This window comes from Balearica regulorum, chromosome 3, assembly GCF_011004875.1.
Source record: "Balearica regulorum gibbericeps isolate bBalReg1 chromosome 3, bBalReg1.pri, whole genome shotgun sequence".
Lineage (NCBI taxonomy): Eukaryota > Metazoa > Chordata > Aves > Gruiformes > Gruidae > Balearica > Balearica regulorum.
Genome location: NC_046186.1, coordinates 99,354,648 through 99,381,583, shown reverse-complemented (window position 1 = coordinate 99,381,583; position 26,936 = coordinate 99,354,648). Strand labels below are relative to the sequence as shown.

General features: G+C 36.7%; 1 protein-coding gene across 2 annotated transcripts in view; it reads left to right on the top strand.

The window, feature by feature from the left end:
- The window catches only part of MTA3 (metastasis associated 1 family member 3), a 137,555-nt gene that overhangs the window by 10,295 nt on the left and 100,324 nt on the right, over positions 1–26,936 (top strand). For both annotated transcript variants that reach the window (XM_075749147.1, XM_075749149.1), the window contains exons 4-5: positions 12,090–12,216; positions 26,328–26,391. In XM_075749147.1, the coding sequence (XP_075605262.1) occupies positions 12,090–12,216; positions 26,328–26,391 (191 nt within the window). The remainder of the gene's footprint in view (positions 1–12,089; positions 12,217–26,327; positions 26,392–26,936) is intronic.

Below are 26,936 nucleotides of genomic sequence, written 5' to 3'. Positions count from 1 at the left end.
TTCAATTGATTTGTCTCTCTTAAGTAGTGTGTGACTCTTCCATGGAATTTGATGACTTCTGGAAGGTTTTCTGTTAGGTTACGGTTCGTGTTTTAATTGCACTAAGTGAGAAAGCCTCCTTCTTGCCTAGTGTTAAGCAAACAGATCTGTTGATACTACGTTGTGATGAAGGATACCATTTTTCTGGACATTAGATAGGAGGGAAAGGAGCTAAGGTGTGGAAAGGCAGGGTTGGGAATTAAAGATCAGAGAATCTCTTGGAGCATTTATAAGGAGGAAGAAGGAGGCTTGGCTGGTAGATATACTCGAGGAGTGGGTGAGCAGACTTGTGTAACTGGTTCAGTGAGATACTACCTTCTTAATCTCAAGGTTTCTGTAAATATAAAGTAGTGTTTGCAACTTCATGTCGTGTGTGTGTGTCCGTCCATCCCCCCTGAGTACTGAAGAATTAGGACAAAATTATTTTTGATGTCACATATCAACCCTCTTTTCTTTGAGGGAAAGACAAGTCTTTCAGAGGTCTGTCTGTGAGCAAGCCATCAGAAGACTCTTCAGTTTGCTTTGAAGATGGGATGGTGAACAGAGACAAAAATATAGTAAGCCAGGAAAGTTTAGGAGAATGAGTTCCAATGGCTTTTTTGCTTGAGACGGGAATTTTACATGTTATACTTATTTACAGTCAACTAAGAGAGACATGTAAACTAAGCACTAGCAAATTCGAGTATGTTATGTTGCTTCTGGGTATCCTGAAGTCTGTGATGTGGGTTAGACACACCCTGGAGGACCATTTAAGGATGATACAGATAACAAATTCTTTAGTGGCAGAGTAGCTTTTATGCTAAGGTATTTTTCTATTAGTGTAACTATCACTTTCACTGAAAATGAGCTTGAAGAATAGTGGGGTTTTTTGAGGAAGACATGACCTTTTTGATCTCCTGAGACAAGGGAACATGAAGTTTTCCTTCATTTACCCAAGAGAATGCCTTCAGTTGTAATTTATTTGGAGAGGGGGAGAAAAAACTCAGAACTTGCTGAAATAGAGCAAGCCTTGTCCAAAATTACATCCTTGTCGCCAAGGAGAAACTTGTCTCAAGGCTCCCAATTATCCTTTTCCAGGGTGCTTTGGGTAGTCTCATAAATTACGTGTTTTGTTCATTTGATTTTTGTGCAAGAACTGCATACTTGTGATTTTTTTTTTTTCTTCCCTCAACAGTAAAAGCGATAAGCAGTAATGAGCTTTTTGCTTCTGACGGTATCTGAGTCTTCTTTTTGTGAATAACATTTTAGAATTAGTAGTTAACTGTGGCGTATATTGTCTCATTAACAAGTTTACTGTCAGCTCTAAGTATCTTGTGGAATTATTAACTGCTGTGGCCGTTCACACTCTTGCTTTGGTGCAGAATGTCTTGTTAGATTGTGAATGTTAATGATCTTCTCTTGGAGTGAATGGATTTCCAACTAAATTTATAGTTTTAGGAGTTCTTAGCTCTGATGGAAAACTTGCATAAATACATATTTTTCACCTGAGTGTGTGTGATCTTCGTTTAGACATGTAGAATTTTGCACATACAAAAGTATTGTCCACTCTATGCAGTTAGTTTGTATAACTGCATCTGAATTTTTGTTTGAAATAGCAAACTAGCTAGTAACTGCTAGCTTCATCTTTTGACCTTTTAAGAATAGATTTATAATTTTGGGCAGCCATACTTAGATTTATTTTTTTAATTCAAAAATCTTATTTTCTGAACACATAATTTAAAAGGCTTGAACATGTTGCTGCCAATCTCTGTGAATGTAAAACCAAACTAAAACCAAAATCTGGATTAACTCCATGAGTTTGCTGTGGACAGTGAAAAGCTGCAAAATGTCAGTTCTTATTTATGCTTAAAACTGTTTAATAGATATCTGAAATTCAGCTTTTATTTTTATTACTTAATTACTGGAATTACTTTTTTAGTTTGTTTCTTCCGTAGGGAGATATTCAGTGGGGTACAAAAGGTGGTACTGTTTTGAGCTCTAGTCATAAATTCTTCACACTTGAGTTTTTGGAAGGAGACAGCATTCACAGAAAACTGCCAAAGCTTTGTGTGTTCTCTGTTTCCCTGTGTTCCTTAGGATTCATTTCCCCATGGTCGAGTTTAAATACGTCCATCAGTATTACTGTAGTTCTTGTTCTGGGTTTCTTTTGATTTGTGGAAAACACGTAACTCATCTCTCGGCAGCTGACTTTCTTGCCTCCTTAATGTTTGTTAATTGTGCAGGCCAATGGTCCTACAGTGTTTTCTTGATGACCTCCAAAATACTAGTCGCATTTAAATTGATACTATTACACATAATTTTTTGTCTTACGAAGATAAATAGGATGTTTCGCACCTCCTAGATTTCCACAGTCTCAGATGGTTCTAATTTTTTTTTTCCTCTCCTTAGCTTGTAATTTTAAGTGACTCTTCCCACTTTCTCCTCAGTCTACCCACACTGTACCTAAACACCTGAGGCATAAATTTTAGACTACAAAAACATTGCTAGGTTATCTCTATCTGTAAAGCTCCAATTAGAGATGCATTTTACATCTTCAAAGAGTTTTCTGATAGTCTAATTGAATCAGTAGTTTATATCATTTACAAATCTGAATGATGTAAACTCACTGTTAATACAGAAAGACTTTTTTTCCCCATCACGCAGTGGCAGTTAAATGTATGAATTGGGGATCAGGCATGATGGTTTAAAGGCTTACCAGCAGTAATTCTTGAATGTCTGTATCATGCAGTGGAATGAAGCCTGCAATAGTTTTCCTCGGTAGTACTCATTCATGCCTAGTAACTTCACGCATGATGACAGCGATGGAGCGTATTAGCTTGGGCAAAATACCATGTGAGAATTAATGTAGTGCTTCCTACCCAGGCTGATTCATGCAATGCTGTGTGTATATATATATGTGGTGTGAGGTATTGTGGAAAACACAGAAATAGCATATAGGATTAATCTGTAAAGTGTGGTTTGTCTGTAAACTCTCTGTTAAATGTAGCCTGCAAGAATAACAGGATATGGGGTCAAAGTTACCGTGTATGGTGAGTTTGACATGCCTCGAACCACATGGAGTATCAGAGTGAGTGGCTGGAATGGCTGTGCTATTTGGCAGTGTGATTTGTCTGTTTGATTCTTTTTCACCTCAGCTACTGTGTGTTACCCTGTCTGAGCAAGGGAAGATTTGTACTGTGAACCTGCTTTGATTGTGGTTTTGATGTGCCACACAAGTGCTTCTGCAAGGATCCTTGCAGAGAGGTGCTTTGTACTAATGTAGAATACATTATTCCCATAAACAAAACAGATTTGAGTGATTAAAAAGTGCAATTCTTAAAAAATTTTTTCCAGTAAAAGCCTGTTCTACATTATCAAATTCCTAAAAGAATTTGGGGAGCTAAGTAGTTCATTTTGACTGTCGTCCACTGTCTGAATCCAAAACTTGGGTGCAGATTTATCGAAGTATGTAAGATGTCTTCTCTGCAGATTGCATAGTTGCTGGGCTATGCATAGAGCACTGTATATGCATACATCCAGGGGTTACGTAAGTACATGTGCATTTTCTACTTGTACAACAGGTTAAACATCTGTCAAAAATCAGCACGACTAAGTTAGTAATCTTCCCATTTTTGATATGCGCAGTGATAGAGTTAAATTTTCATTTGTCTGTTCTTGTTTCTGTGAAGGATTGTGACAGTGATATGCAATGCTGAAGAGAGTCATGTTTCAATTTCCTGTATTAAAAGTGCAGTCTTGTTTTGGCTTAAACCAGTGCAGAAATGGTTCGTGTTGGCAGGGTCAGTGACCTGTAACCTAGTCCAACAGGGTACTGTGGCCCTTCGCTACGTGACAGTTCCTTACGCTGGATCCTTTGATGGATGCTGCTGTCAGGAGTGAAATCCTGATGCTGTTACTCTCGGTAGGGCCTCAAGGGGCCAAGGACTCAGTTGCCAAGTATCATACAAAAAAAGGGCGTTGATATATGGACAGCTTATATATTTATTTTTGCCTTCAAAGAATGACTAGCTTTGTATACTTTCATAATGCTATTCCCTTTTTTCCTGTTTTTAATTTTTTTCTTAATAAGAGGAAAAAAAGCCAGGATCAGAATATTGAACATTCAACATGTATGAAGTGAATAAATTATGATCTTTGATATTTTACTTGGTAATATAATAAATGTGGTATTTGAATGCGGTGTCTATAAAAGAAAGTACTCAGTATAAAAGAAAAACTTCATTGGTTTACTTGATCTTTATTTCAATTTATTTTTTTAAAAAAATGACAAAAATGGCATATGTGTTAAAGATTGACTAGTTAATACAATGTGATGTTTATTCTTATGCTGTTCTGTTTGTTTTTTCCCACTGATATCAGAATTAATAAATCAAAAGGTTTTAATAATTTAAAGTGATACATATATTCATATCTCTATGTACTTTTCTCAGTTCATTATATAGTTAATTATAATGTTAAGATCTCTGTACATGCATCAAGGAAATAATATACCCTGGAAGATAAATCTGTAGCATAGCTGGAGATGTAAAAACCTGAACTTTTAAGTTTTACACAGAGCATCAGAGTGAATGAACTCTTCTTCCTGCTTGTCTTGTCAGGTCTATAAACAGAAAAGCTTTCTTAGCATTGCAGGCCTTGTGTAGATATTATCTTGGATAACATTCTGCTCTTTTTAAAATCCTGTGCATAGAATTTTAATGTGTCTTGGTTAAGTTTGCTCAAGAGCAGGATATATAGATTCTTTTTTTTTTTTTTCCCCCCACTACTACTTTCCTCCCTGCAAAAAATCAAACAAAATTCAGCTCTTCTGGAAGGAGATACTGTAGAAGATAAATAATTTGTGTTTTATAAGCAGAATTATACGCCATTCTGAGTAGGGGTAGAAAAGTGCTTGTACAATCTGTGCCTTTTCCTCTCTGCCAACAAATTTTGAAAAACTGTTTATCTGCTATTGAGGATGTGAATTGTATGTTAGAAAAGCAGTTTAAATCTCTGAAGCTCTGTGGTTATTGTTACACAGTGAAAGAAAATGCCAGTGTAGATCTTAAATGTGGACTCTGGGTTTTACAGAAAACTTAAGAGATTTTTGGTGTTCTTAGCTCTCTACATGATTTTTTTTTAAATATTTACACTTCATTTTATTAAGCAGAGACAACTATATAACTTATTAACTAACTAGATCAGGCACACCTGTTGCGTATTCTAAAGGAAAGGCTGTCTTGTTTTAACGAGATATTAGGATCAGCAAGTCTGTATGGAAATGATGAAAATCCAAGTGATGGGAAAAGTTGTTAATTACATCAGTCTCATGAAAATGGAAGATACAGATCTCCCTTTTCTCAAAATCAGGTCTAATAATTATTCATGCAGGTTACATGGCATTGTTGCAGATAGCCTTTGTATTTCTTGAGCCAGATGATAGATTTAAAAATGATTTCTTGGGCAGTGTCAGATTCTCCACTTTTGCTCTGTGGAGTGGTGTGCCAGCCTGGATTTGAGGACAGAACTTAGGACAGAACTCTGCTGCTTGCTGCTACTAATGAGCTGCTTAAAGAAACACTGCCCAGGACTGTTGCTCCATACATGCTGCAGCAGGTTGCTGCAGTTCATACAGGTGTACACATGACTGACCAAACCATTTTGAGCCCTGTAAGAGGATATTTTCTTGTTTGGAGAGTTTGCATTTGAATAGGTGAGACAGAAACCAGGTAAGAGGGAGAGAGGGGAAAAATCTAGTTTAGATTTATGATACAGAATTTCCAGCTCTTTCACCGTTGCCTGCATGTCATTGTTTTCATGCTTCTGTGGGACCCTTTTGTTCTGCAGTGTTGTCATAAACTAGTTTGCAGTGCTGAATAATAGCATTAAAAAACTAATGTTCTTACTCTTGCATTTATTCATGTCGCATTTAATTTATTAGGATATATTTAATGTAGTACATCATGATTCATACTACTTATGAAGGTAATCCATCCCTGCCTTCCACCCACGAGCTCCTTGCTCTCAAAAATCTCCAAAACCAGTTATCCAAAACCCCCACCCATCAAGTTTTGGAAGGTGGAGTTTTCTGGTAATGAAAACTGTAATAGTTTTCATTAAATATTTTTGCTACAGGTCTATGATGAACATGAGATAGTTACCCAGTTACTTATAACTCACTCTCATGCTGGGAATTGTTATTATTGTAACTTGCTACTTGGAAGTACTCAAACTTTTGCATGATTTTAGAAATAATTTTTATTATTGGAGAGTAGGTGTGGCATATTTGTTCTTAATGGTTGTGCAGTATAATTATTTTGTGTTGTGACCTCCTTTAGAAAAATAATGACAAGGTAGTGTGGGAGGATCACCTGGAAAATTGTGTAAGAAAACCAGATAACCCCTTAGAGGCCACGTGTATCTGTGCTATCCAATAGGAATTAAAAGTATACCTGTTCCCTGTAAATGCAACCAATCAGTCTTTTTGTCCTACCTGCAGAATTACTCAGATCTGTACTTCAGATAGTAATATGCCATCTGAATGACTCATATCTATACAAATTGTGCTTTAGATTGCTAATCCTATCTGACAGTAACAGCAAATATCAAATTGATGTTATATATTCTAACAGCCATCTGAACATTGTACTAACAGACATGGTGTAAGTGAAGCTAATTAATTCAGCTTTGGTAAACCCTTTCTCAAATTGACAGTATAACTATGCATAGTCTAGCTCACAAAGTTGATTAAACTGCTTTACTACAGCACTAGGGGGTTAAATATCACAACTAAGTTAGTACAAGACAACGTGTGGCAAGAAGCCTCACGCAGATGAGCAAATTGGCCAACTGCTCACCTAAGACAGCTCTTCATTCACAGTCTGAATAGAGTTGTTCAGATGGTTAGACTGAATGTTGTCTCTTTGGTACTCATTTTGGCAGTAAATAGATTTACTCCCTCTCCCTCAAAAACCTGTATTTATAATTCTTACTGCTGTAGCATCTAACTGCCAAATGCACACTTGATGTGTTTGCCACAACCAGCTAAGCTTAAGAGAGACTTACACACAGCTGTCTTTCCTTTGATGTGTGAGGTAAACTTGCTGCTGTTCAGCATTCTCAGCTTTTTATCTGTAGGTTTTAAAATATGTTGGCAGTGCTTGTGATGTATATAGTTTTTGGGCTGAGTATGGAAGAAAATGTCTTCAGGAAAGGAAAAAAGTTTAGAAACTGTTCTGAAAGTAAATAGTAGTGGCATTCTTGGAGCTGAAATTTACACTGATCTAATGTCATTTAAATGGTATTTTAACAAACTTAGTGAAACTACTTAACTCCACAAATTCTGGTAGTGATTTAAATCTTTCCATCTAAGCTTGCATAAGTTGGATGTAGCTAAGCTGAGATATGGTGTCAGAACTGGAAGCAATTAAGTTTAAGAGGTAGGAAGTTAATACACCTCAGTTTTGGTTACACTGCTGATTTAATTCAGCATCAGGCTGTGCTGCTGCTGGAAGGAGTGGTCTTGGTTTTTCCCATCATGTCTTCCCAGTTTAAGTCTCTTATTCCTACTTTTCTCTTTTGTGCCAGCACTAGCAATTTTGGTAGGCACACCAGGCTAAGGAATTGGAATTGATCTGGATTTGAGGGACAACTGAGTGAATAAAAAACTAATTGCATGGTTTGAGTCAGAGGGTGGTGGTTTAGGGTTCCTACTCTGTGTGGAGTCCCACAGGGATCTATATGCGGACCTGTCTTTATCAGTGACCGGAGCAGGCAATGTGGTGCGCTCTCATCGTGTTCGCAGGTGACACCACGCTGCAGGGGAAGACCAGGTGATGCACTTGAGGGAAGGGCAGGTAGTCAGGGATTCTTCGAAAGCAGGAGGAATGGGGTATCGAGAACCCAAAGATGCTCATCAGGGACAACTGCCAAGTCTTGCACCTGGAAGGAAGAGCTCCTGGCAGGGATACAGGCTGGGGACAGAGGGGCTTGGGGGAGCAGTTCTGCAGGGAAGGCCCTGGAGGTGCTGGCAGACAGCGAGGCCCTGGCAACAAAGTTGGCTAGCAGCATCCTGGACTGTATCACCAGGCACGTAGCCAGTAGATCAAGGCAAGTGATTATCCCCCCTGATTATTCAGCACTTGTTGCATCACATCTAGGCACTGCATCCAGTGTTGGGCCCTGATACAGGAAAGTTGCTGATAAATTTAACTTTTTTGTTAGCGGATGGTTAACTATAGAGTGGTTTGAGTCTCATTTGAACCTGTAACTGCCTGTCAGGATTATTATTTTTTTTTAAGTTATTTTTAAACCATTTTATATTAAGTGGGTGTATTGAGTTTCTAGAGACTTTGCTTCAGTTTATTTTGATTTTAGTTGTAAAAACAAGCTGTTCTTCCTAGTGGCAAACTTGAGTCATCACATTACTTAACTATAAACAAAGACACTGTACACAAACTTCAGGTGGCATGGACTGTTGTTTCTTCTTTTCCTGCTCACTAACACCACCATTTTCTAACAGTGAATCCCACAAATTGAATGGAAGAGGAAAAAAGTCAACACCAGAGTTCATCACATTTTTAAAAGTGATGATGCGTATCTAAACCGAGTGAGGATTACAGTTTCTTCCTGGTATCCATTGCTCAATTGAGTCATTTAAGTCTTTCTTACATCAGATGGAAAAAGGGAAAGGGTAAGTCTGCAGCACTGCCACTGAAAGTATCACCAGGTCACTCTGGTTTTCAGGATCAAAGTTAAGTATTTACAGTTGCTGATTAGAAAGCCCATGTATAATAAATAGACCTAAAGCTTTAAAAGTTCACTGGAGATGCTTGCTTTTGCTCTCCAGGATTTTTCCTTTAAACAATGAAGTATTTCTTGTAAACCAGGAGAAGTACTGCAGAACAGCGTTATCTTAAACTTCGCCCAAGGCCTAAAGAGGATTGTGTCATTTTCAAAAACTGATTCTATTCATCTTTGTGGTCATACCTAAGACTTTCAAAATATTTTTTAAGCTGAACAATTTTAAATTGAATTTTGTTTTCTCTCTGATCTTGGAACAATGAGGCCTGTGTATGTCATCACCATATTGCTCCATTAAAATACTTGCTAACTCTGAGCCATTGCTTTATTTTTCGTTCTAAGTGCTGAAAATATGCTTAGCTTAGTGCTACTTTATGATTCCCTGTGGGTACCTACCATTTCATTCCTTTTGACAGGAATAATCTTTCCTTGGATGGCAAATGAAATTTCATATTTGCTGCAAATCTGAGTCAAAAAGGTGAAGAGAGATGTAAAAATACTTGAAGTTCTTCATTACTTTTCTAATAGGTGTTAAGGTCTGATCTGTGCAAAAACCTGGTTCAAAAGCAGCTGTCTAAAGGTTTGTTCAAATGCAGAACTGTTTATGTTGCCATCAAGCAAACTGGTTTTGTATTTGTATTTGCCATCAAGCAAATTGAGTTTTCTCACTTCTTTATGGTATCCAGTGTTTCCTTCCCTGGTACTGGTTTGTGTTACTGCTGGGGCAAACTATTACTTACTTTACTAAAAGTGAATCCTACTGTTAGCGTTGTTTTTATATTACAATGCGGAAAAAGAAATTTGTAAAATTATCCTGGTGATAAATTATATTGTGTTAAGAGCAAAGTTGTTCTGTGTCTGATCATGGTTTGTCCTACTTACTGTGCTTGTCAGATCATCATGAGTAAAACATAAATGTTTTATTTCTAAAAATACAATAGAAAAAGTTACATTGTTTCACGTTTAAGTTTGGAGTGTTTTAAGAGGTGTGTGTAAGAGACATTTAATTTGAGCTTCAGGCTCTTGGATCCACGCTTTCTTGGCTTATGTAAGATTAGTACAATAAATAGGTGATGAATGTTTTGGAGGTTTTCTAAATTATTTTTTAATTTCAATTCTTAGTCTGAGGGAGCTGTTAAGATACTTGAGCATAGGTGTCTAAAGCCATTTTAAACTCTCTGGAATACTATCTCTGGCTCCCTGCAGCCACTTTAAAATGGCACATATTCTCCTGTGTTTTGAGCCATACCTGCAGTCAAATGTTTCTTGATATGTCAATCTAAAATGGCCCCAGACACCTGTGTTTGGATGCCTAAATTGCTTTCTAATGAACTGCTTTTTGTCAGCTGTTTCAGATGGTTATAATACAAGATTACCTTGCTTTGATATTTTTCAGGAAGGAGAGGGGAAATAAATAGCCATCTGAGAACTTTGCACCTGTAGAATACTACAAGCAATACACTTATTTAAAAAATCCCAAACCAATAAAGCAGCTACTGGTGTGTCTTGGTATTTTAAGAAGAAATATTAATGCTTGAACTTTGAAATACAAATATAGCTTGCAACAGTCACTTACTGTAATAAACTATTAATTTCTTAAAACATAAACCTTTTAACATTAATTTATATTTTTTTCTTGCTTAATTAAACAAATTGTTTTGCCTTTGCACATTTTTTTTTTTAAGCTTTATTTATTGTTATTATGATAGATGCCAGAATAACTCTGAACTGAGTTGTGGTCTGACTTGAACCTGTACATGTGTGAGGTGAGGCTGTGGGGTGTCAGATGAGACTGGGGGGGGGGGGGGGGGGGGGAGTCTTGTTTTCATTTTTATTTTTTTAATTCTGTCTTCCTGCAACATGTGCCAAAACAAGGAAGGTGACTGGGGGGTCTATAGCAAGATAAAGTGTATGGAATTGGGTTTGAAGAAGTTGATTATATCAGAGTGTGTTGTTTTATCACTTTTGTGGAAAGAACTATTAGAAATGGAATGAGCCACACATAGGCATGGTGAAAAAAAAAAAAAGTGTTGCATTTGGAGAGAACTGTGATTGCCATGAGGATACAGGCAGGCTTCATTTTGAGATAGTGTCTGTAGATTGGTTGTAAAAATGTTTATTGTTGGAAGAGCGGATGAGGTGATCTGTTGTAGGTAGTTATGTGAAATACCACCTAATGCTGATGTTTCGTTGTTTAATTTCTGAGACACATTTTATAAAGTACACTTGGTTTTGCAGCTGATGGATAATTTGTCAGGTAGAAAATTGCCAAATCTTAGAGAAGTTATTAAAGTATCTGTATTTTTTGCATATGGTATTCATGGAGGTTTTTTGTCCTTTCTGGGAAGCTAGGGGAGGTATAGATTCAAGTTCCACGCGTCCCAAGAATCCACCAGGAAGGCAAATTACAGCCATGGAGATCCCAGGGTAGCCATTGTGGAGAGCCTGTCATCATAGGACATGTTAACAACCACTGTGAACATTGGTGTTTATATGTGATGCTTTCTAGTATCTGCTTTGATTTCTTCCTTTATGTTCCCAGTTTAAATTTGGTTTACATTTTTAAAAGGGAATGATTTTCTTGATTTTATCATATATGAGGTAGCACTAGAGAATTTCAGATCAGAGTAGCTATAAAAGATTTGCTGCTATAGATGCTATCTTCTAGATTAAATAGTGCTGTCTTGCTTAAAATAGAAAGAAAAATCTTAATTAAATATGAAAATAAACTGTAGTGCTGTAAGTGTCTGATAAGGTTAACATAAAGGAAGGCAGTAGGCTTTTTCAGTTTTCTTAGACTGTGATTTGGCAGTCTTAAACTGCAGTTGTGTTTCAGTAAATTTCTGTTCATAGAAAGTATGCTTTTCTCCAGGACTTCTGTAAAAGTTTTAGTAATACCGATATCAGGAACAGAAAATCTAAACCAGAACTGGTCAGCAAGCAAGAGGCACCCCCAGAGAAAAAAAACAGATGAAAGAAGATGGAAGAAGAATGAGTAATGTCAGGATTGTTCTTACAGCTGTGTGAAAGACATCAACGCGTAGTACAGTAGGAGAGGAGCATAATTTTTTAAAGAGTTTAAGTAGAAGGTATAGAATTCAAAATACTTAATATTCTGTCAAGTTACATAAACTGTAGTCTTGTTACACTCATCTCTTCTTTGAAATACTAAGGGAGGTTGCTAAGGGGTGGGGGGGATGTCAAGTGAAGTGGCTGCAGTGGTGTTATGCAATAGAATTAATTTCGACCTACGCTCTGCTTCTCTGCAGAAGAAGTTGAAGAAGAGTCTGAAACTACAATTGAGGTTGACTTGACGGATAAACAGAAACATCAGTTGAAGCACAGAGAGCTCTTCCTTTCTCGCCAGTATGAGTCCCTTCCAGCAACGCACATCAGGTAAGAAAAAGTAAATATCATTTATCTGTGTATTCTCTTGAGGCGGATTGCCTGCCAGCAGTCCACCTGCTTGAACAGATCAGCCTTTATCTTGCAAAAGGATGTGATTGATCACAGCTGGGTTGTGCCAGGTTGTCCCATGAACTGCTTTGGAACCGCCCTTGTTTTTTACTTCTGTTACTTCATGTCTGAGCCTTGGAAGGGACAAGAGTCTCAGAACTCGGGCTTGGCAATTAGAGCATTAGTTGATAATGTGGTATAAAGTCCATCTATTCCTACTTTGGAAGAGTTGTTTTATTAATTCTTCTTCTGTTGGCCAGAGGAACTTTGACCCTTTTGTCTGCCCAGAGAAACCACAGGTGGGTTTGGAAAGGAGACCGTGACTCAGTGGTCAGAGCTGCAATTTAGGGCTGCATGCATTTAAAAATAAAATTACCCCAACTTTAGTAAATGTGAAGGAGAAGTCATGATTGAATTTGGTAAATGTTGCAAAAGCATTTCAAATATTTTCAATTGTCCTAATGCTAATGTAGGAAGAGGCTTCAAAGCTCGGAAAGGGTTTGTTGATTTCTTTCTGTAAATGATGTAAGCGCTCGTGTCATCTCCTATTTAGCCGTCAAGCAAATTGGTTTTGGGTGGATGGGGGTGTGTGTGATGTAGCTGGAAATGGAAAAGAGCGAGTACAATGACAGGGAGAGTGTAGTGAGTGTAAAACAAGGGCTTTTACACTGCGTTCTGAAGGAATTTTCATTTTCTCGTTACATCTGGCTCCCCTCAGCCGTTTCAGACCATAAATGACTGTGTGTATGCTCCAATAGGAGAAACACTTTGTATGTGCATATGTATTTTCTCTCTCATTGGCAAATGTGTGGCTTATCTTTCTCACTGCCAACATAAAAACTGGAAGTTGGAAATTTTTATATTAATTTCCTGTGCTTGATTCAGCTACTTGTTCTCTGACTTTGAGAAAGTCATTTAACTGTCAAATCTCTGCTTCTCCAACTATAGCACAGAGATAATAATCCCGCGCAGTTTCTTTTACTTACTTTGACATTTAGATATCGAAATAAGGTATTCTCTTTGTTGAGAGAAGATTACATAGAAGAAGTATTGTAAATGTCTTTTCACCTCACAACTCAGGGAGCAAATACAAAAGAGGTTCTCGAGTACACATTTCACAAAGAAGCCAAAAAAACACGTGAATTCATAGTACATGCAGCACTGCACAGCAGGCAAATGCAGAGTGATGACTTGCATCTACTTTTCAGAACAGATGAATGCTGTAGGGCTGTGCTGTCACGTGTTACTAAGACCTTTGCCAGACAAATTCTAGAACAAGCTTTATGTAGTTTAATGACATTTTAACAATCTTAGCTATTTTAAAAAGAAACAAAAAGGAAAATACTCTGCAAAATATTTGTTGTTTAGCTCTTTAACTTATTAATGTTCAGATTCTGTGATTCTCAGTAGTTTTCATAACTTTTACTGCTTATCCTGTAAAAGAGGATAGAAATGTTATGAAGGTGGTATTCCTCCAACTTTCTCCCATCAGTACTCCAGAATATCCAAGGACAGAGATTCCACAGCCTCTCTGGGTGTCTGTTTCAGTGTTTGACCACCGTAGTGGTGAAAATTTTTTCCCCCCATCATCTAATTGGGATTTCTCTTGTCAAAACTCAGTGTCTGCTGCCTCTTGTCCTATCACTGTGCTTCTCTGAAAGGAGCCTGGCTCCATCTTACTCATGTATCTTTTTGTTAAGTAATTGAAGACAGCAGTAGGATTTCTTCTTTTAGTTGTCATACCTTCAGAGTGAACAAATACTGTTTAGTTACACTTCCAGCGAGGCTGCAGATGATTTCATTTAACTTGTTCAGATTGTTAAATTGTTGGCCCCAGTATCAGCACTTGGGGGATGCCCCGGAAACCAGCTGCCAGCTGGACTTTGTACCACTCACTACAACCTTTTCACCCTGGTGATCCAGCTAGGTTTTTCTCACCTTACTGTCTACTTACCTAGTCCATATGTTACCAATCTGGTTAAAGGACGCCATGGGACACGCTGCAGGCCTTGCTAAAGTCAGGGTAGATGACATTCATGGCTATCACTGGTCTACCAAGCCAGTCATCTCCATATAGTAAGCTAGCACATACTCATGCTATAAAAGTGTGAGTACCTCCATTCTGTGGGCCTTTGCTCTTATCACCTGCAGTTTTAGCTCCTAGATAGGAACAATTGGATTTACAGGAGAAAATAAATGGTAAAATGGAATGGAGTAGGGAATGGAGGTAAGTTCTCTCAAGAGTAAGAATACAGAAGCTCAGTCCCTTTGGAAGGAAGAGGAGAAAGCTAAAAGTGATTTGAACAGAATGGAAGAGACTGAACCTTCTGTAATTGCTTTTGGCAGCTGCAGATCTTGAACTTTTACTGACATCCTCAGCCAAGAAAAGAAACTCAGTTTGGTTGCCTTTCTGCTTGTGATTTAATGGAATAAAATAATTTTACTTGGTGCGATTTTTATTTAATTTTTACTAATATACTTTTGCTGCTTTTGTTTTGCCTTTCTTCTTTTCTTAACTTTACTCTTTTTATGTTTTTAAAACCGAATAGCAGAGAAAATTACAGCTTCCCCCCTCAAAAAAACCCACCCAAACTATGATGGTGATGACTTTTATTGTAATTCACAATTACAAATACAGTAATGTCTCATTTATACGCCTGGTGCCACTACTTTATAGGTGAGATGCCTTGCAGTTATTTTAGCAGGTTCGATTTCTTTGATGCGCAAGTCTAATGCTAAAGCTTTTTGGTCTGTGATGTTGAGTTTTGAATACTTCTGATGTAATTTGTTTGCTTTTGAATTCCTGAAAAGCAGTTTCATTCCTTATTCTCAAACTTTATTTTTTTCTATATATATTTTATGTTACTCTCTTGAGAATATAATTTGTTGTGTTGTAAATACTGGGATTTTTTTAGATGACTTCTTGTTTCCCCTTTACATTAGGTGTCACTATGCCATTTTAGTAGATTTAGGAAGTGGTATAAGGATTAGGTATAAGGTATAGGAAGTGGTATAAGAAAAAAAAAAAAAAAGCCAGGTTTAGAAAAGAATTAGAAGCGGGTAGTGTAGTAGTAATTAAACATGGCGATGCTGCCTTGTGGACACTGTTCCAGCAGTGGAATGCATTTAAAAAGGTCTAATTGCCTAGCTCAGCGCAGCACCTTTCTGCAGTGATGGCATGTGGTGCAGTACAAGCTGATGTATTAGTCTGGGTCTCAAAGACAAGCCTTGTTACTTCAGTGCTTGCTTGCCAAGTTACAAGTGAAACTATTCCCTCCCCTGTCTGCTGTGTAAGGTTAGTAGCACCCCTCCAGTGAATTATCTCCTTCCTTCCTAATCCTTGCCTGTTACAGATGCAGTTTTGCAGGCACTGTAATCCCCAGATGTCCTTGTTAACAGAGTTATGCTGCCAGCCAGACTCACTGAAGGCTCTCCTTTGTTAATGTCACACAGCGAATGCACCCGGAATTCGTGCAGATAGCTCCTGTAAGCAATGCCAGTCCCAGAGAGGGGCTGAGTCGACCTGAAGTGCTGTGTACTTTTAACTTGGGTTTTCAGAGATTTGAGCATTACCAAATACAGCATTTTGGAAAGGCATGAGAAGGCATGGGGGGAATAAAATGTTGAAAGTTGTCATAAAGGTGAAATTGTTTGCCAGTGTTGGGAAGTTCACCATAAAACTTAGCATGTGGTGAAATGGGACCCTTGTATAAAAACCTGCCAATGGTTATCTTCTTGGAGAGATGCACTGGATTATCTGACTTGGGCTTTAAATTTATATTTCATTCTTAAAGTTCCAAGAGTTAATAGGTGATAAACACATTTAGATTGCTGTAAAACATTGCATTAACTTCTAAGATAATTTGTAATTGCTTTTAAATTTAATACTTCATATGGGTTGTGTAGATGAATTTATTTATCCATCAAGGTTCATCTTGCCATTTCATTTTCTTTGCTTAGTTCTTGTTTGCTAATAATGCTGTTTCAGTCTTGGGGTTGTGGGGTTTTGTGTATTATTATTATTTATTGTTGGAAAGCATAAGCCAAGCATTCTCAGATGTCATAATAAAATCAGGTGTGAATCTTTTGGACTGCTGTATACTGCAATAGTATCCCCTCCTTTAAAAAGAAAAGAAATATGAACTCATTTATCCAAAGTAAAAAGGCTCGTATACAGACTATTTGAGTAAAGTCAAAGTAGTTTAAGAATGGAGAAAAGCTTCAAAGAGTGGTGGCTGTTTTTGAAGGGGAAAGAGGATTTCAAATATATATTACATTATTTGTTTGCTATCATGTTGGTGATATGGTTGGTTGATACAGTTGTGTGGGCTTTTGTTAGGGTTAAAGAATAAAGTATTACTTTGTCAAAATTCTTAGTTATAGCAGGGTGACAAATACTTGAGTAAATAAAAATGAACTTTGCCAAATTACTTCTCTTCAACAATCTTTCTGGTAAGTTAGTGTTTGAATACAAGTTTTTAAGAGTCCTTCCCTGGGACCACAGATGAGCGGTATGGGATTGTTAAGAACTCTCTAGTTGCTCTTTTACCTGATTCAGGCCACACAATTTTGTGCAGTGACTTTGGGATGACATCATCCCAACAGTTTGTGCTTGAATTAAATTGTATATTTCATCGAGATATCCATGCTTGGTGGAAAAATTTCCAAGTGATGGATAATTTACTGTATTCTTTGTCGTTTTGTCAGTTGCTAATTATGTGTATTTATACCACTCGCCTTTCTTTATAAATGCAGGGATTTTGGTAACATAGTTTTGTTGGGGGTTTTTTTTGTTTTGTTTTTGTTTTGTTTTTTTTTTTTAATTTTTTTTTTTCTTCTGGACATTGTGTTTTCATTGAGTACTTTTTGCTTTTCTTGGACACAATTTCAAGATGCTGAAATTCTTGCTGAGCTTGATTTCTGGATTCAACATGGCTGTGTATGATACCTGTGCATTATGTTTGTCATTATGGAGATTATTCAAATAATTGTAATAAATCTAAACCCTAATCTTTAATGGGGAGTATTTGTTTAATTTGTCACTGGATGAACTAACTGTTTCTTATATTTCTTAGAGGATTATATTTCTTGCTTGGCATAAGCAGCAAATTCAAGCTTTCTATATACCTGTGGCCTTAATTTGGAAAAACTTTCTGAACTCCTGATTCTGAAATCTTCAGTTCTTTCTAATTTATGACTCCTTCTCATACATTCCCTTTATTTAAAAAAAAAAAATAAATCGAACCACAAAGCTATCTTAAGATGCTCTTTGCTTGGTGTATTACTTCCATTCCCACACAGAAAGGACTTCACAAACATTTTAAAGATTGTGATTGCGTAAGATCATTTTATTAAAAGCTGATTAATATGCTTGGGGAGAAAGTGAATGTTTTTGCAGAATGCCTGTGCATGTATGATGTTAAAGGGCTTCCAAATAGTCTAATCATGAGAAGAATTCTTTAATTTTTATCAAGAAATTTGGAGCCTTTGCATATTTATACACGTAAGTATACAAAAAAGTGCTTAAACTTCTAAAGTGTCAAGTTATAAGAATCTTAGTTTCCCTCAGTTCTGAAATTGTTCCCTGTATTAGTTTAATACATTTTTACTCTCCCCCCCCCCCCCCCCGCCCGTATCTTTTGACATCATTCTGATTAGTGATGCAGTCCAGAACAGTGTGGGGGTTTTTTGGTGTTTTTTGGTTTTGTTTGGTGGTTGTGGTGGTGGTGTTAAATTATCCTGTCTCCTGCGTAGACTAAAGTAACTTCGTAGACATCAGAAAAAGTAACATAAGTTTGTGCAGTTTATAAAAACATGTAGTGCTTACAAACTGCTTGTAAGACTGTGATGCTTTTTAGATGCATAATAAATGACTCCGTTTTACCATACACCTGTCTTTATGCTGTGCTTTCTTCTCCATGATCTCAACAGGACTTGCTAATATTGCTACTTCAAACAACTAAGGTGTAGAGAAGTACTTTTTTTCTGAATGGTGTGGAGCTCAAGACAGATAGGGAAGCCCATTTTATAGAAGAAATGTTGTGACTTTTTAAGGCATGGCACGTTAGGATTTAGTGGTATTATCTCAGGATTTCTCGTTTTGGCATTCTTGGCAAATTAGAAGTTTCTGGCATATGGGGAGGGTGTGTGTGTATGTGTTTATATACCTTGTGGGTGTGTATATATATGAGATACAACTTCTAGCTAATTTTTAAAAACTTACTTTGAGCCTTATAAGCCTGATTTAGTTTCTGACATAAATCAGACTGGATAAGGAGTGAATCTACTTTGCATAGGCATGTACTTAGCTGATGATTTGGATTGTTAAGAAAGGAATTCTTCCTTTCTGGATTGAGTTATTTAGAGCAAAGGGACTTTCAAAACATATCTGGTGGAGCTGTTTGTTTGTTAGTTTGTTTTCAATAGAATTCAGAGAATTCTTACACTAATTAAGATGGAAATTCAATCTAGGCCAGAATCTTGTTTTCAGATGTGGTTGATAGCCAGTACTAGTAACAGTATAAGAAAAAGTGTATTTATAGGCAGAAGGTGGTCGCTTAAATACCTGAAAATCAGTACATATTGCCCTGTAGTGACATAATTACAAAGTAGGAGTCTTTCATATGGTGCGAAAACTTTAGTTGCATGGAGTGATGTGCATTGCTTCTGAACTAGGTGACCTTGTAATCTCACACTGAAGAATCATTCCTGACCAGCCTCCTGTGCTTTTGTTCAGTACGTGTGCATTGCTGCTGCTGTGCTACAAGGTAACAATTTTTTTTTTACTTTTTAACAAGAATTAATCCTTAGAGGAAAAACATCAATGATTTGAGTTTCCTACAGTAGTTCATAGAAAGTATATACATGATTATGTTTATTTGGAGACATCAAACCATGTACTTTTACTCAGCCCAGACCAAGAAAAAATTACCTCTCTGTGGCACTCAGTGCAGTGTTCTTTCTACTCGGTGTTTTCTTGCAGAACCTCCTCAGCTACATAACACAAGATTCAGTCAGTAATGTAGACTGGAACAATTTTAGTGTAAATCCAGTTTTAAATGATAATGCACTAAAACTTGTTTCAAATATGTGTATGTTCATAGACCCATACATTTACCTCTTAACATTTCCTACAACTATTAAGGTAGGATCTGCTGATAGCGTTGTTGAATGCTTTGCCTCTTCAGCTAACAATGTAGTAGTTTAAACATATAAACTGTGTAAATTGTTACTGAATTCCAAGTTTCCTTTAATTTTGTCTTTTGTAAATTTGTTTCACATTGGGAATACTTTGTCCTGTTATATAGTTGTCTAATCACAATCTAAAAGTTGAAACCTTAAGAATATGTAAAAATTTTGAACATTATCTACAAATTACTCTTAAATCCATGTCAGTTGTGTGTGGTTGCTCCAAGAGACTGTCTTTAAATGTTACCAATTTGGAGTACTCAAAATCAGCACTCCAGCTCTAATTAAGATTAAAACTCTGAATTTTTTGACTAAAAGCCACATGCAGCATAAAAAGCCTGGGCCATCCATATGATCTATGCATATGTTTAGATGCCAGGCATTTCCTGGTTCATTTAGAGGTACATAAATCAATTTGCTGTGCATTCTGTTTCTAATTTTATTTGATCGAGAGTGTGTGTTAATCAGTTAATACCAAGTTTATTGATCTTTTGGCCACAGATACACTGTCTTGTACTGTTCGGGAAATCTGTATCATTTCATTAAGAGACACAAATCCCAGTAGTATTCACCTATCAAATGTGTGTTGTTTTGTTGGATTTTTTTCTCATGTTTTGAGATGGCTCTGTAAATGTGCAGAGCCAAACTTGAGCCAATTAAGTATGAACCAGTACAGTACAGATCTTCTGTCAATTCTAGATATTGATTATTTAAAAAGTCAAACTCTAGTTCGAGGTCTGTTGCAGATTTAAATTACTATGATGATGCTTTTGTTTTCTTGTTTTTAGTGTTGTGCAATAGCTTGCTGTCCGGTTGTAAAGATCATTGCAATCTGGAGAACTTGAAATTTGCTATAAAGATTTTAGTGTGTGTCTGTTGGCATCATTCTGTGTCCCTTGAACTGCACCTAAAAGTAAAATACACAAATGCTCTTGGTATTGGCTTCCCATAACTGGGGAATTGATTTCATATAATTAGCAGAAGCTCTTTGGACTCCACAGTTCCTAGTCTGTGGTTTGATGATCATCATTGCAATTTAGACTGCTTTTAAGGGATCAAGACTTGGCTCAAAGTGGTTGTTTAATTGGAAATCTTAAAAACACTTTCCCATTTAAGACAGTTCAGGAAAAACCTTTTTTATTTAAGGGAGCTCTCTCCTCCTCTACTGTACCTTTTTTCTTCCCCTTCTTTCCCGTTATTCCAAATATGGGAAAGGTTACTCCTGAGTTCTACTCGTGCAAAAAACCTTTGTACCCTTCTTCACTGTGTACCTTCTTTTTAGTTTAATCTCTGATTGTCATTGAAGTAACAGCATATGTTAAAAGCAAATCAGATTTTCCTCACAAGCATAATATTTTCTAATATTCTCTCCTGTTATTTTATTCTCAGACTGTCTAGCTAGTGACTCACACTTCAGTGTTCCAAATCTCTACTGAGATACCAACATTTCTTGATGAAGATCAGCAAGAGACATGTGGTATATCTGTACAGAATTACCCAACATCATTCTGTCATATTCAGGAGGGCAATTAATAATTGTTATTAGCAGAATTCCTGCTATTTCTGTGGGGTCATGCCTGCATATATTATCTTTCTTTCTTCAGCTGAATCACCAATGCATATCAAGTTTGAGTGAGTCGGTGGGTACCCAGAGCAGTGAGTCCTGAGAGTTCTTACACTGCATTGATCCCACCCCGACTGCATCTGCGTTGCAACAGGAAACTTATACCGCATGATACCATACCCATGAGGGTGCCTTTTCTACTCCTATGGTTTGTCCTGGTTAACAGGCACTAAATACTTTTTGTTTCTTTTGTAATTTCTTTCTGTAATTTTTGTTTGCATACCTCCTGTCCCAAGAAATCATTATTAAAATCATATTTGTATCTTGTGGGTTGTCTTACCTGGTGAAAACATGAAGAAATAGCTTGCAAGAATAGCGGAACAGGATTTGTAGAGCTTTCTACTGGTTTAAAAGTAGGGGCTGTGCTGAAGCAAACAAGGACTTTAAAAGATTGATTGATTGTTGATTTTGATTCATTTTGGTAGTTTTAAAAGCTCAGTGTTTACATCAGTTTTTTTAAATTTGGTAAAGGTTTGAAGCTATAGTTTCATTTGTTTTAAGAAAAAACTTACTAAAGGACAGTAACCCAGACAGTGCAAACAAGAAGCCTGATATTTTTTTCCCAGATATGCATTTAGTGTATGTTCTGAAGAATTTGGTATTTTACTCTAGGTTGTTTAACCAGGCTATATTGAAATCTTTTCATAACATCGTCTTGTATAATAGCCTTGGTATGACTTTTTTCGTACATCTTAATTTCTTGAGCTGTTTATCATTGTCTTGTGTCTTCAATGGAACAGGTTGGTAAGGTCAGTCTTGTTGTACTTCTCTGTTCTAAATATTGATCGTTGTCATGGCTTTGGGTGAGTGATGTTCCCATGTGTCTTTCACCCCTCCATTGGGTCTCACTCAAACATGGTGCGCTTTTGTCTTTAGTTTTCAAGGCCTATTATGTCCTATCTCTGCTTACTGTCTGTGCCGTCTCTCCTTCAGGACTGACATGCTAACTGACATTTCATATAGAGTGTTCATTTTTGTTAGCTCCTTATTGACTTGGCCAAGACTGTCTTATCTATGAGTGTCTCACAAAGCTGCCATTTATTTTCTAGTGCTTTCTTTTTAGTCTCCTTTTCTTTGTTCCACAGTAAAAAAAAAAAAAAAAAAAAAAAAAAACAACAACAAAAAACCCAAAGAAACCCCCCCAAACAAAATCAAAAATAGCTCCCCAAAACAAGGAGGAGAAAAAAAAAATCCTTATGTTCACTGCACTGAGACTTCTACCTAGACTTCATGGTGACTAGTATGTCTTGCCATTTCCTTATAACCCTTATTAGCGTCTCTGTGCTTTCCTGTTTCAGTTGTAGATGGTTAGCATTTTGGGACTATATGGTCCTGGCTTTCTGCTAGGTCCTTTTCTACAAAATTATTAAGGCATTTTTTCCAATGTAGTATCTTAGAGTATTTTTGTGGAAAGTGTTTGAGTCTCATTTCTGTAGTGTAACAGAAGGGCATCACTGAAGCATGGAAGTAGGTTGTAGATGTGGAGAAATAGGTTGTCAGGCATCCCTTAGCTGATGGGTGTAAATGATCAAGAATTGTCAACTTACTGGTGGAGTCACCTGAAACATATCAAAAAATTACAAGCAGACAAAAGCTTCTAACTAATGAGAGTGAAGGAAGTTCTAACGTGAAAACAGCTTTCACATGGTTAATGCTTTAAAGAAAGAAGTTACGAGTTGTAGCTCTGGTTCTTAGGACAGGGGAAACAAATGAATCCCGAGTGGTTTATATGATAGAGGCTCATAATACCGTGAGCATATGTATAGGCAAGCTTTGTTGTCTCCTTTTACTGCAAGACCTCTAAATTACTTTTTTATTGCTGACTGATTTAATACTATAACAAGTTTTGTTGGTATTGTTGTCAGCTCAATGGAAGAACTTTTTATTTGTGACCAGTTTAAATACGAAGTACATCTAAGAGCAAAAAGGACAATTTAGTCTCATCAGAATTAAATTGTAAGTGAAGACATTAAAGCTAACTTATTTTTTGTTTGCGGTTATTTGTACATTGCTGAGGTATCTGAAACTTTCCCTCAACATTCATACAAGATAATTTTGCCTAGTTCAGTAGGAAGTAAAAATATTTTTTCTGAATATTTTTAATTTGAGAAAAAGATCAAAACCCAGATATGTAATCTTAACATCATTGAGACCTCCTGATGCTATTTACTAGTAATTCACTCTGTTGATACCAGTTACAAGAATGCTGCTTGGTGGAGGAATATAGCTTAAATCAGAGAAGCAGAGTCAGATAAGAGCAAGAAGGTTTCATGTCTGAATAAATATTAAACAACTCTCCAATTTTTTAAAATATTTTTTCATTTCATGAAAGCTGGGTAATTCTTTGTAATTTTTACTTTAGTTTGATTAGTTTTTTTGACACATTTCAGGCAGGAGACTCCACCAATAGAACAATGAAACTATGGCATTATACTCTACCAGTCTAAATAATATTCAAAACTTTCAGAAATCCTAGTGTCTTTGGGAAAAGAGTATCATTTTATTTTGATGTGTAGCTGATTTTACAATCTGGTGAATGCAGTATGTGTTCTCTTTCACTTGTCTCTGTAAGTAGCTAGCTCCCACTTTTTTTTCCTTCTCTTTAGGTTAGAATAGTCAGATTTTACCCTGTTATATTGATTCTTTGTTTGATATAGGTCCATCTGTCCCAGTTACCTGAAATGGTTTAAAAATGTTAATGAACAAAGTTCCAGAACACTCTGAGAAGGACAATATTATATTTAAATCTGGAGAAGCTCTGGATTTTTTAGATATATGCTTAGAGAAAGAACTCCAAGCCTTGTTGTAATGTGGTTTAAACCACATTAACTTTCTCTCCAGGGCATTTGGATTATTAGTGTTGGAGGAAAAGGTGAGAAGTGTAGTGGTGGCTGGAGAATATTTAGGGACATACCACTGCCAATCTGTATTCACTTAAGTTATTTCCTAGGCATCCATGATTGAGAGATGCTGGAGGCAATATGAGCTAGATGCTTGATTCAGCCCAGTAGACCATTTACAGTAGGCTGAGAGGAATTTCCTCTGATGGAAAAAAGAGAGAAGGTAAATAAATGGTAGGCTTTTATGTGTTTGGTAAAGATCCTAAATAATTTGTATTAAGTATTGTAGGTTTCTAGATTATAGAAACTGGTAACTGTAATACAGACAGTTGTTTCTAATTTTGACTTTATGTAATTTACCTATCTTCAAATAGTTTGGGGTTTGGTTTTTTGGGGGTTTTGTTTGGTTTTTTTTTTATTATTTTAGTGTGGTATCTACTACTGTATGTCTAGTATTGTCTTTTTTGAGACTCTAGTCCATGCATGTGAGATATCATACATGCATATAAAAGGTTACCTGTGTGTGACTCCAGCCATTAGATGGTTAAAATGTTGTACAAAGAAATGTAACACCAAACAGAAATTCACTCTCTTAGAAGATGTGCTGGGGGGATTAATCTTGTCTCTTAATGAAATAAAATGAATTTTTTTAAATTACCAGCAATAAGGTAGACGGTCAGTCAATCCAATACTCATGCAGTTGCAATGACAAGTGAAGGAATGCCTCTGCAATAATTGGAGTTAAGTAAGGGTAGGCCGTAGTGGAGAAGAGAAAGCATACTAGAGGTATATAGAATAGAAGCAAACTGGAAAGGTAAACTCCTGTTTAGCCTTTAACACACACACACACACACACACACAAAATCTATTGAAACTTGACAAACTGACTTCATGGTACAATGTATAATTAATTTTTAGAAATGAGTGTTAGGGAATTACCAGGGCCAGAAGCTTCAAAAACCACTCAAAGACATGGTCAGATGTAGAGAATGTTTCCTACTTCTCTACTGCAGGAGTCTTTTCCTCTGGTGGTGTGTATTGTGCTCAGATTTTTCTCGCTCATCTTCCCACTATTTCTCTTTGGTGATGTGGTTCTCCTGACAAATACGGAGACAAAGAGGAATTGAGGAGGTTATATACTGCAGACAGAATGCGTGGTTTAACCCCATTTCCTGTGCTATGCAATGATAGTAAGACATCAGCTGGGTATGTTTGCTTAATGATCAGCTGTTAGCAATTGGCATCTGATGCTTGTGGTTGAGCTTACCAGTCAGCATTCACTGAAATGAATTACACTTTTTACAATAACGTCTTTGGTGTTATCTTAAAATCAAGGAGGTCTCTGCAAACAATTATCTTTTCTATATTTGTGTGCTGGTCTGTTCCATGGGAGAAGGGTGTTTGGGGCAGGGGTCCTATAGCCTTATGTGTAAGGCCACTGGAGCCTCCTGATAAATAAAAACTAAGCTGATAGACATTGAATAAAACTCAGGTGCATGAAGTACAATATGATGTATGTAAGGGGTAATAAATATATATTATTATGAAATGGTAGTTCAGTTGAAAATGATAACATAAAACTGCCAGTTGCTAGCAAGATGATTCAGCATGCTTAACATTTTTCATCCACATGTATGTGTGTTTCTTTAAAATACCATTTGTTAAAAATAATTCTGCAGATTATTTGCAGAGATGTTGGAGGCAGAGGAATTTGAGGCCAGAGGAGTGTTGGGGGAGAAGGGGATGAGAAAGGCGGGAGAGAAGGGGGTGGGGGTAGTGGGGTCAAACTCCCATTGTGTTACTGCGTGCTGTACCCATGGGCAGTTCTGTACCACTGCTTAATAACGGGAAGCTCTGTACTGGCAGCCTGCACAAAAATGTGGTAGGTAGCATTTTAATGGGGCTGTAGAACTGAATAGAACTCCATGATTAGTTATTAGAAATAATTCCATTCAAAAAAGAAAAGTGCTTTGTTTTTACAGGCCATTGGTAAAACTTTATATTGTTTCGAGTTTGAGTTATTTGTTTTCAAATTAGGCACTGAACTTACTGGAGGTAAGTCACTCGGAGGTGATGTTTCATTCATTCAGGCCTTTTTATTGTACGCATTATTTATTGTTTGCCATAATACTTCTTGTTCCTTCATTGCTTCTCTATTTCTGAAACTGTTTCCCAGTTTGGCAGAATTCTTATGTATTTGAGTGCTTGGGTCAGTACAGCGATTCATTTTGTTGCTTTGACGTTAATTTTGGTATCTTAAAAGTAAGGGAAAGTGCATTTTGTTCTGTTTTTAATGTAAAAGTTTACAGTATGTCTCGATTGTTTTATGCAAATAATTTTTGACTTAATAAAAATTTGAACTTTTTACAAAGTAACAGTTCTTCCTTCTGTTTGTGTAGGGGAAAATGCAGTGTTGCACTTCTGAATGAGACAGAGTCTGTGCTGTCCTATCTGGAGAAAGAGGTAATATGTGACTTCTATTTGGGTAAATACTGGGATGGGTTTATGGTCTTTTACAACTGTATTTTTAATAAATGGGCAAACAATTTGACAATTTTTTCCTTAAAAAGTTAGAAAAAATATGTTGTTGAAAACACTGATTTTTACAATGTTGTTGGATAAAAACGTAATTGATGATCTTAAATGATGTTTTTATTACGAATATGGTTGTATTCAGAAATAATTAATTCAAAGTAATTTGTATAGTGTGTTACAAAAGAAAAATATACACGCTATTTCCTGTAGCAGATACTTAAGGAGGAATTCACATGGCTTTTTGTTTTCCTTTCTTATTTTTGCCTTCCCATGCCCCTGCCACACCCTCCCCCCTCCCTCCCCGAGATGTTCTAGCAAGAAGAATCTTCCATAGTCAATGGACAGAGAGAGCAAGAGAGGCTCCTGTAGAGGGCAACTTAGCATAGGAGTTTAATTTTAAGGGCTCTGAATTATTGTATGGAAATTGTATTGTATCTCCTCACCTTTCATTTCCTGTGGAAGGAATTTAGGGT